This window comes from Oryctolagus cuniculus, chromosome 5 (genome assembly GCF_051225735.1).
Source record: "Oryctolagus cuniculus isolate XC-2025 breed Fujian yellow rabbit chromosome 5, ASM5122573v1, whole genome shotgun sequence".
Lineage (NCBI taxonomy): Eukaryota > Metazoa > Chordata > Mammalia > Lagomorpha > Leporidae > Oryctolagus > Oryctolagus cuniculus.
The window spans coordinates 140691111-140702471 of NC_142871.1; the positions used below are offsets into that span (position 1 = coordinate 140691111).

An 11361-nucleotide genomic window follows, 5' to 3' on the forward strand; every position below is an offset into this window, starting at 1 on the left:
TTTTGGCACTACACAATGCTCCATTTTTATCTTGTATCTTCCCTTTCCTGTCTCTGGGGTCACTCACAGTCTCCAAGGACTCTTGGTTGTTTTTATTGGAAGATGGGGTTTAGAAAACAAGATCTGGGTGCTAGGTGTTCCGATTGCTATTGGGATGTCTTTGTTTCAAAATAAGGCCCTCTCATCTAGATTATATACACATACACACACATACACACATATAGTTGTATAAATACACGAATATATATATATATATTATTTTCTATACTTACCTTCTGCTGGACTTCAAGATCTCAAGCCTTGGAAAAGTTCCCATCTTACGTCATTGACAAGGAGTAGACCATTAAATTCACTCTGAATGTGGTGATGTTCTCCATGTGGAGTCTGTTTCTGATGGAGCCTTCAGGTGTGGCTTACTAGAAGAAATATGTAGACTAGGGCATCAGAAAGAGTAATTCTCTGTTCTTGACATACCACTACATCGGGGGTGACTGCCCAAGAGTAGCTTTTGGCTCTTGTTTAGCAACCTGTATGCCCAGATATTTTTATAGTGGAAATTCTTTTTTTTAAACTGTTACTTAATAAATATAAATTTCCAAAGTACAACTTTTGGATTATAGAGGCTTTTCACCCCATAACCTCCCTCCCACCTGCAACCATCCCATCTCCCACTCCCTCTTCCATCCCATTCTTCATCATGATTCATTTTCAGTTATATTTATATACAGAAGATCAACTTAGTATATACTAGGTAAAGATTTCAACAGACTGCACCCACACAGACTCACAAAGTATAAAGTACTGTTTGGGTAGTAGTTTTACTGTTAATTCACATAGTACAACACATTAAGGACAGAGGTCCTAGATCAGGAGCAGGAGCACAGTCACTCCCATTGTTGATTTAACAATAGACTCTCATTTATGACGTCAGTAATCACCCGAGGCTCTTGTCATGAGCTGCCAAGGCTATGGAAGCCTCTTGGGTTCACCAACTCTGATCTTCTTTAGACAAGGCCATATTCAAAGTGGAAGTTCTCTCCTCCCTTTAGAGAAAGGTAGATAGTGGAAATTCTTAATCCAGGAGAATGGAGTTCCATATGGTCAGTGTTGTGCATTTACTTGATGGAACAAAGTCCCCATTGCCACAAATTTTTACAAACCAGAGATTGTATGATGTTTTCCTATTCTTTCTTGGCTTCTTGGTGTGAAGGAAGGAAATATTGCAAACAAATTAGTGTTTCCCCTTAATTTTTAACTTCTATTTCAATCTCAAGGGAACTATTATTTTTTTTAAAGATTTATTTATTTATTTGAAAGTCAGAGTTACACAGAGAGAGGAGATGTAGAGAGAGAGAGAGAGGTCTTCCATCCGATGGTTTACTCCCCAGTTGGCTGCAACAGCCTGAGCTGTGCTGATCAGAAGCCAAGAGCCAGAAGCTTCTTCCGGTCTCCCACGTGGGTGCAGGGGCCCAAGGACTTGGGCCATCTTCTACTGCTTTCCCAGGCCATAGCAGAGAGCTGGATTGGAAGTGGAGCAGTCGAGTCTCGAACCGGGGCCCATATGGGATGCCGGCGCTTCAGGCCAGGGCATTAACCCACTATGCCACAGCACCGACCCCCTATTATTTGTTATTACAGTGTGGCAACAACCACAAATATTTGAAAGGTTGCCATAATGAAAATCCTAGGGTCTGTGTTTTGGTTGTAATAATTCACTGTGTGTGTTTGTATGAGATTATGAACTTGCTGAGTTTCAGGTTTTCCTCCATTTTGTCTATTCTTTGGAAGAGAAAAGAAGAAAGAGAAAGAAGGCAAAAGATGACCAAGATGGCAAGTGGCAAAACGACAGAAAAGACCCTGAGGAGGAAGGAAAACAGCCACGTGCAATGGACAGAATGCTGTGTACCTATCCTGCCACATTCACATGTGGAAGTAATAACCGGAATGTAACTGCATTAGGAGATAAAGGCCTTTGGGCAGTGATTAGGGCATTAGGTGTTAGTGACCACAAATAAGAGACACAAGTGAGCTAGCCAAGCCCATTCACCATGTGTAGACACAAGAAGTCACCATTTGAGTCACAAAGTAAGCACTTCTTTGCCACAGAAATTGCTTTGGTCATGGACTTCTGAGTCTCCAAAACTGTGAGAAATAAATCTGCTATTCATAAAATGCCCAATTTATGTCTTTTTGTTACAAAAGCCTGAATTGACTAAAACAACATGGTAGGAACTGGAAATGAAAGTAGAGATGACCGTCAAGCACACTCAATGCAAGAAAGGCAGGAGATGCTCAGGGTGGAGTGGAGGTAGGCGTAGCCTCTCTGCCTCCTTGTCCCCTAGCACCCCTGGGACATTGCACAGACCACTTGCACTGTGAAGATCTGGACCTTAGAGCACGTCTTGGACCACCCATGGAAACTGTTAAAACAGCGGCAATGCAGAAGTGCTCCAAACCACAAGCTTGAGTGTGATTAGAGGTGATGTGCTGGGCAGATACACAAACCCCTCTGAAAGTTGTACAGCCACAGATTTCTCCATGTGGAGGGAGAAATGCCTTCTGTTGTGAAGTCTCTGAGTGGGGCAGCAAAAACCCAAACACATGGGCAAGAGGATTCTATAGTTGATCCTGTAGAGAAAATAATGGAACTCAAATCTACTAGTGCTTCATCTACAATTATGGTTGCAGTAGATGAGAGACATACACAAGCCAAGTCCTCAGGATTCAGAAAAAGATATTTTAACTCAAGAAGCCACAACCACAGTGAAAGGAGTTAGCCTCAGTGGTTGCCTCGAAGGGCTGATGACAAGGATGACATCTTCAAATGCAAAAAGGCTGAGAAGCAAAGGAGTGAGTAATACATTAACTAAATGCCGAGACTGAACTATTGGTGATACAACAACAAGAGGAAGCATAAGGGCATGGTTGGCGGTAGCAGTGTTTGTTGAGAAATGATACTGCCAGTCAGCATTTATCAACAGGCCCCCAGTTCTCTCTGGACTGCACATGTATTTATTTATTTTTTAAATTTCAATTTCAGAATAGTTTTAAATTTACAAGACAAAAATTATAGGGTTGTGCAAAGAGTTCCCATATACCTCACACTCAGATTCCCCTATTATTAGCATCTTCTGTCTATTTTTATTTAAAAATACAATTATATTTTAGACAGATTGTTTTCAATATGCTGGAGTATGGCTATGTGACTTTTGATCAAAATAAAAAACACAGGGCTTCTAAATAAAATCAATCACCTGAAATTAGTGCTGTATGACTGTCTCATATAGAGGGTTCCAATATTAATTCAAAATATAACAATTGTATTTGGAATTTGGTATTAATGTTGAATCTCCTTAAGGTAGAATTTACAGCTTTTCCCACCCTGGGACTCTACCTGGTTTTGGGCCAGTCTTGGAATAACACAGAGTCACAGATTGTGCGACTGCCATAAACTGCAATGGCTTGCATGAGGGAACTCAGTTTAAAAGGAGAAACTATATGATTTTAACAGACATTAACTTTCAGAAATAACCTGCTCTGCTAAAACCACAGTATTTTGCTTTAGTATTTAAATGTTATTTTGGAATTCACATTAGCACTAAAGTAATATATGACAAAAATATGATTTTTATTGTATCAAAGGACACTGTATTGTTTTACTAAAGTTTTGTAACTTAGCAAAATGATTGCCTTCCTCAGATTTGTATTTCCTTAGTATTCTGTACATTGGGCTGGTTATGTAAACTCAAAAAATAAAGTCATTATTTGAGTTTTTCAGCTCCCTAAACTTAAGCAGAATATCTATTAATGTCTTTTAGCATTTCTCACTTGCCTTATAAATTGTCATGTATTAAAAATCATAGTTTTGTAATTGTTAAGGCATGATATGTCAGGTTATTTGAATACAATTAATTTTTGAAGTAATTGTGACCACAAAAACAATTTTACATGAAAATTGCCCATCATTTGAAATTAATCAAATGATGTCTTGATCTGATGAAATCTTTACTTAATATATACTAAATTGATCTTCTGTATATAAAGATAATTGAAAATGAATCTTGATGTGAATGGAATGGGAGAGGGAGCGGGAAATGGGGGGGTTGGGTGTGAGGGAATTTATGGGGGGAAAAAGCCATTGTAATCCATAAACTGTACTTTGGAAATTTATATTTACTAAATAAAAGTTAAAAAATTGCCCATCATTTGAAATTAATCAAATGACATCTTGATCTGAAGTACAAATTGTTAATGTGTTAATAATATGGTGCCACTGTAGAGGAAGGTGAGGGCACTGGTGAGACAAAAGAGAATAATGGTATAAAGAGGAGAAAGATTGGTCTAAGCCACCTACTAAATGAATTGCAATATTGCTTTTATTCATGGGAGATCTATATTTTGGATGCCAGACGTCTGCAAAATGAAAAGCCATCTAGCAAATATATTTTTTCATATCTTGTAGCAGGAAATGACTGATGACTAAATAATGCTCTTAATAATGCTCTTGCCCTTGGAGTTGCATGCAGAGCATTTTTTTGTGAACAGGTGTCTTACCTTTGTTTTACCTTGCTTAATGCAACAAACTTCTAATCAGATTTCCTTTAGAAGAGACCAGTTAATACATATACATAAACCACAGAACTAGAATATCAATGTAATTAAAATTTAGTGGTTTTTAGCTTAAAATATTTAGTTTAAGACTTTGTAAGACATTTTAAAGACAATTTAAATCTGAGGCCTCTGATTATCTTTTTTTTTGTAACCAGAGATGATTTTTATAACTGAAATAAAATTTCATCAAAAGAAAATACTGCTAAATATTGATACCTGATAAAAAGTTGCCTTGTATAATTTCTGAAAATTATACTTTTTTCTGAAAAGGATCTAATGCTCTAATGATAAAAGATTCCTGAACAAAACAAAGCAAGTAACACCAAGACTTGATTATGTGGCTGGTAAATGGGTTACTTTTAGACTTAGAGAGAGTATTATTTATATACAGTTGAAAAGTAGGAAAAAGCCAAAAGTACCAGCTCCCTGTGTATTTGTGCCACATACACCCAAGGATGACACTGAAGTAAACAGACAGGAAGACAGCAAAAGGCATCCTTCCATGCCTCAGATTTTCTGTGCAAGTTCTCCAGCATGCCATGATGAACAGCGCTTCTATACTTTCATAGCAGTTGAGGAGAGATTGTGTAGTCGTAGATGGGCATAGAGGAACTGAGGAATCTATGCAAGTGAAGACCGTGAAACAGCATCAGCAGGGAGCAAGTCAGAAGCCAGAGCTGGAAATCAAGCCCAGATTCTCTGGTGTGGGACACGGACATCTTAACCATGAGGCCACCCCCAGCCCACCCCACCCCCACCCACCCCACATTTCATGGAGTGCATTTTGAGTGGTCTCAGGTGTTGCTGTTGGGCAGCTAGTTGAGGTCCACTGGCTTAGACTAGGAAGGAAATATTGAGTTTACAGGTATGCCGGTGTTTGAATTTAAAGTGTTTTATGGAGACAACTACCTCCCCTGGACTCACTCCCTGTCTGATTCCATGTAGCCACATCATGACCCACTGCAGGGACTCACGTGTGAGTGTGTAGGGAAGGGAATGGCCTACAGAACTCAATATTTTATTTATTTATTTTTTTTTTACAAATAGTGCAGAAACACTCCTTCATTTAGAAAGTAGCTCTCCTTCAGTTTCCCCTGAGCTGCCCACTCTTCCCTAGCCATCTCCTGAGTGCCCTTCTTACCTCCTTGTTCCTCAGGGTGTATATGAGAGGGTTAAGTGAAGGAGTGCCTACTGCATAGAAGAGGCCAAAGAACTTGCCCCTCTCTTGGGCATAGGGACTTTTGGGCTGGAGGTAGACGGCAATGACTGAGCTGTAGAAGAGAGTGACAACCAGGAGATGGGAGGAGCAGGTTCCAAAGGCTTTCCTCCGCCCATTTGCAGAGTTAATCCTCAGCACTGCCCTGGCGATGGCGCCGTAAGAGACAAGGATGAGGCTGAGGGGCACCACCAGGATGAGGACACTGGCCACTGCCATCTGAATCTCATTGTAGGTGGTGTCCCCACAGGAGAATCGAATCAGAGCGGGGACCTCACACACAAAGTCGTCCACCTGCCGGTGGGGGCAGAAGGGCAGGAGGAGGGTGGTTGGGGTCTGGACCACTGACTCCACCAGTCCAGTGACCCAGGCCACAGATGCCAGCTGCCGGCACAGGTGAGGGTGGACGATGGTGGCGTAGTGGAGGGGCTGGCAGACGGCCACATAGCGGTCAAAGGCCATCACTGCCAGCAGGATGCACTCAGTGGTCCCCAGGGACAGGAAGATGAAGAGCTGCACAGAGCAGCCCAGGAAGCTGATGGTTTTCTCTGGGCCCCAGAGGTTGACCAGCATCTGGGGGATGAAACTTGTGGTGAAGCAGAGGTCCAAGAAGGCGAGGTTGTGGAGGAAAAAGTACATTGGAGAGTGGAGCCTGGGGTCCAGCAGGGACGGCAGGATGATGAGTGTGTTGCCCCCCAGGGTCAGGAGGTAGGAAATCAAGACAACCACGAAGAGAATCTTTTCCAGTCCTGGGTGTTCGGAGAAACCCAGAAGGAGGAAGCCCACGGGGGAGCTTTGGTTGACCATGACCTGGTCCTGCGCAGGCTCTTGGAGGGAAGAGGCTGTCAGACCAGTGTGGATTCTTTTAGGTTATTCCAGGTGGTCGTTTCTCTTCTGCCTCTGCTCACCCAGCCCCGTTTCCCAGGCACATCAGCATCCAGCCCTCCTCTTCCCCAGTTCCTCCTTATCAAACATTTGTTGGGAGGGAGGAAACCACAAGTGTGCTGGACCACAGAGGAATCCTCACGCTGTACCTTGCTGGCTGAGGACAATGTAAAACACTCAATAACTAATTACTCCTCATTAATTCAACAATAAACATTCAGCTCTTTTGTTCTGAATACTGTGGTAGCTCTTATACTTTCAGGAAGAATTAGCAAAAACATTTTTAACAGAAATTTTCTATGATACATATTTGTGTAGGATTATTTTTATTGTGGGGCATAAATTTCCTAAAGTTATTCATGTTTTGTTTTCTTTATCCCCCTCTTTTTTTGACAGGCAGAGTTAGATAGTGAGAGAGACAGAGAGAAAGTTCTTCCTTCCTTTGGTTCACCCCCCAAATGGCCGCTACGGCCGGTGCCCTGCGCCGATCTGAAACCAGGAGCCAGGTGCTTCCTCCTGGTCTCCCATGTGGGTTCAGGGCCCAAGCACTTGGGCCATCCTCCACTGCCTTCCCGAGCCACAGCAGAGAGCTGGACGGGAAGAGGAGAAACCGGGACAGAATCAGCGCCCCAATTGGACTAGAATCCGGAGTATTGGCGCCTCAGGCAGAGGATTAGCCTAGTGAGCCTCAGCACCCGCCTCTTTACCCTTTTTGTAGGAAGACCATCCAGAAGCTGAAGAAAGTGAAGTGACCTTAACTGCAGTGAGATCAATTTGATAGTTTTTCTGCTTCCTTTTTTAAAAACAATTATGATTTTTTAAATTATTTTATTTATTTAAATATCATTATTTAAATTATTTAAATATGTTAAACAGTATATTATTTATTTAAATATTATTATTTTATTTATTAAATTATCATTTATTTATTGTAGACAAGATTTGTCTACAAATGGAAAGTTCTAACTTGAATTGAACATTATGTGAAATGTAGCAGAATAAGACAAAAAAATCCTGCCAATTGTCTTGTTCTGGGGATTAAAAATAAAAATGGTTAAACAATTAAAAAATATTTTTCCTTTCACATAAGATTACATCAATAGCAAAACACACTGAGCTGGGGCTAGTTGCCCCATCCACGGGGTAATCAACTAGGACACGAGGAGTGCAGACCTGAATGGAGAGGCAAACCAGACACGAGAAGGGAGACCAAGACAGTATTCTGATCAAGGTCTCACTTTATTGGAGAAGGAGGCAGCTTATATAGTACAAGGCAAGGATTGTAGCAGTCGAGGGCAAGCAGGGATCATTTTACAACATAGTTTGTAGGAATGGTTTTACAGGAGTTTTAAATCAACATCAGTTTGACAAGGGGAGTTACCGTGGGGTTTTACAGCCACCAAATGTGCTTATCAAGGTACAAGAGGTCGTGAGGTCAGGGGGGCACTGAAGCCAGACGGCCAAGCGCCAACCATATCAGTGATCTGTACAAACGGAGCTTTCTAGTGATTCATAGTTGAAGGTTAATCTAAACAGAGGCCTATACAGGGAGACCAGCACAGTGGCTCCCAACAGCTGGTGCTGTTGTGCAGTGGGTTAAAGGCCCCCATGCAGTGCTACCATCCCATATGGGCACTGGCTTGAGTCCCAGCTGCTCCACTTTTGATCCAGCTCTCTGCTATGACCTAGAAAAGCAGTGGAGAATGTCCCAAGTGCTTGGGCCCCTGCACCGGTGTGGGCCCCGGCTCCTGGCTTTGGATCAGCACAGTTTTGGCTGTGTGGCCATTTAGGGAGTGAACAAGCAGATGGAAGAACTTTCTCTCTGCCTCTGCTTCTCTGTAACTCTGCTTTTCAAACAAACAAACAAACAAATAAATAACTGACTCTGTTGGAACACAGAAGGTGAGCTCAAAGTTCGGGGTGGCATGTGGCAGCCACACTGACAGTTAAGAGGCAAACACCATGGTAATCTGACACAATCTTGTGAAGGCTGCTTAGAGCAGGTGGCAAGCCAGTTAGTGGTCCCACTGGTGGAAAATAGGAACTTATGGGACAACGCCATCATCTTCCCATGCCTGTGTTTCCATTCTGTGTTCAAAGCTATCTCTTACTTCTCTTTATCAACCAGACATCCTCTTTTTTTTTGTCTTCTATATTTCTTTCTCCATTATTACATTTTTCTTTGAAGATAATATTTGTTCCTCTTTAACAAATTAATTACTCAATCAAAAAACTATGCAAAATGTATCTATGTATTTTACAGAGTAATAAACACATGATATACTGGGCCCCTTCCCAACTTAAAAGCAGAATAAATTTATTAGTATCTTAGGAACTTTCTGTGTGCGCCTTCATAATCACTCTCCTTCTTTGCCCTATAACTCTTTTCTTCTATAGATTTATTTACTTATTTGGAAGGCAGAGTTACAGAGAGGCAGAGGCAGAGAGAGAATATGATCTTCCACCTGCTGGTTCACTCCCCAAATGTTTTCAATGGCCAGAGCTGGACAGATCTGAAGCCAGGAGCCAGGAGAGCTTTATCCATGTCTCCCGCATGGGTGCAGGTGCCCAAGGACTTGGGCCATCTTCCACTGCTTTCCCAGGTCACAGCAGAGAGCTGGATCAGAAGAGCATCCGGGACTAGAACCGGCACCATATGGGATGCCGGCACTGCAGGCGGTGGCTTTAACTGCTATGCCACAATGCCGGCCCCACATAATTCTTTTTTAAACTTTATCATATATTTTTGTATCTCAGTAATTTCCTACCATGTGTTATTCATCCATAAACCAGAATTTCTCACATTCTTATTCTCTTGATAACTTTTCTCACTGCATTTTTTTAAAGAAACATCTCCAGTCTGTATCTTCCTTTGACTCTGCTGTGTCAAGTTTTCTATTAGCACAATCATTTTCTCTGACACCAACAAAGGCAGGCACTGCCCTTCCTATTTCCCATGAACTCCACACATGCATGCAGTCATTTATTCCTTTTTTGATCACCATGGAACCAGATATGTATTAGCTACTACAAGCTGAGATACAAATTCTGCTCTTCAATTCAATGATAATCACCCATGGTTTTAATAGTTACCTTCTGGTGAGTGATTCCTATACATACCAGACAATGTGCTGATATTTTCCTGGAATACGTGATTCTCACAACAGTGAAAGTTAATTATTATTATTCCCTCCCTTACCTAAGAAGAAACAGCCATAGAGTTAAATAACTGTGCAAAGCTACCCAGCCAGCAAGTGCTAGGGCTGAGATTCGAGATCTTGTTTGATCCCAAGCACTACTGAGGACAAGTGGAAAGGGAGGGGCTCTAGAAGAAGAATAAACATGTAACTTACCTACAATCTGGCCAGAATCTCCTCATCACCTTGCTGCCAGAAGTTCCCATGAAAAGCAGCTTTTGGACTGGTTGGAGTTTCCACTTGATTCTCATAAGGAGAACTTTATAAAAGCACAGCATGGGGGAACATTAGTTACATCCTTGAAAGTGATTAGAGCTTAGATTTCAGGTAGAAGTAATGAGGGCTTGTGCTACTTCCATGGACACAATGTGTGTCTTTGGCTTATTTTCTTCTTCCTTTTAAATTTAGATATAATTTACATAATAAAATGCACATATTTTAATGTACAGTTCGTTGAATTTTGAAAATGTATTCATCCAGGGAAACACCATCCTAGTGGAGCTATAAAACATTTTCATTACTCCAGAAAGTTCCTTGTGCCCATTTCCAATCATTCTCCCCATTCATGCTCTAGACAACCACTTTCCTGATTTCTATTGTTTTTGGTTGTTTTTAATCTGCTTTAGAACTTCATATAAAAGATTCATCCAACACGTACTTTGTGGTGTTTGGTTTCTTATACTCTGAATAATATTTTAGAGATTCATCCATTTTTTTTTGTATAAATAGTCCATTGCTTTTTAAAAATTTACCAAGAGTAGTAATGCATTATTTAAATATATACAATGTGTTCATCCATTCACCTGTTGATAGAATTTGGTTTTACAGTTGTTGAGAAATATGTCCCTTAGTATTTTGGTTTTTGTATACTATGAGAGGCAGAGGAAGTCTAGCTTCATTCCTCTGCATGTGTATATCCAATTTGCCCAACACTGTTGAAAAGCTTTACTTTTTTCCAATGTGTGCTCCTTGTAGCATTGTTAAAGATCTGTTGCCTGTAAATATGTAAATTTACTTCTAGGGTCACCATCCACTGGTGTAGGTATCTGTTTTATGCCAATGACGTGCTGTGCTGTTTTAATTTCTGTAGCTTTGTAATATATTCTAAATACAGGGAGCACAATGCCTCCTGCTTTGATTTTGATCTTATTGCTCAAGATTGCTTTGACCATTTGTGATGTTTTGTCAACTTTGTTTTTTTTTTCCCCTTAGTTCTGTGGAGAATGCTACTGGTATTTTGATAAGCATCACATTGAACTGGTATATTGTTTTTGTTAGTATGGATATTTTAACAATATTCATTCTTTCAATCTATGAACACACATGATGTCTTTCCATTTCTTTGTGTTCCTTAATTTCTTTTTTTTTATTATTCATTTATTTGAAAGTCAGAGTTACACAGAGAGAAGAAGAGACAGAGAGCGAGCGAGCGAGCGAGCAAGAGAGAGGTCT

General features: G+C 40.8%; 1 protein-coding gene and 1 pseudogene across 1 annotated transcript; one reads left to right on the top strand and one right to left on the bottom strand.

The window, feature by feature from the left end:
• Window positions 1–1827: 1827 nt before the first annotated feature.
• LOC100345940 (PRELI domain containing protein 3B pseudogene) lies at window positions 1828–4085 on the top strand (annotated as a pseudogene).
• Window positions 4086–5695: 1610 nt separating this feature from the next.
• On the bottom strand, window positions 5696–6634 carry LOC100345684 (olfactory receptor 2H2). The gene has a single exon (XM_002714321.4). The coding sequence runs from the start codon at window positions 6632–6634 to the stop codon at window positions 5696–5698; it is 939 nt and encodes a 312-aa protein (XP_002714367.3).
• Window positions 6635–11361: the final 4727 nt, after the last annotated feature.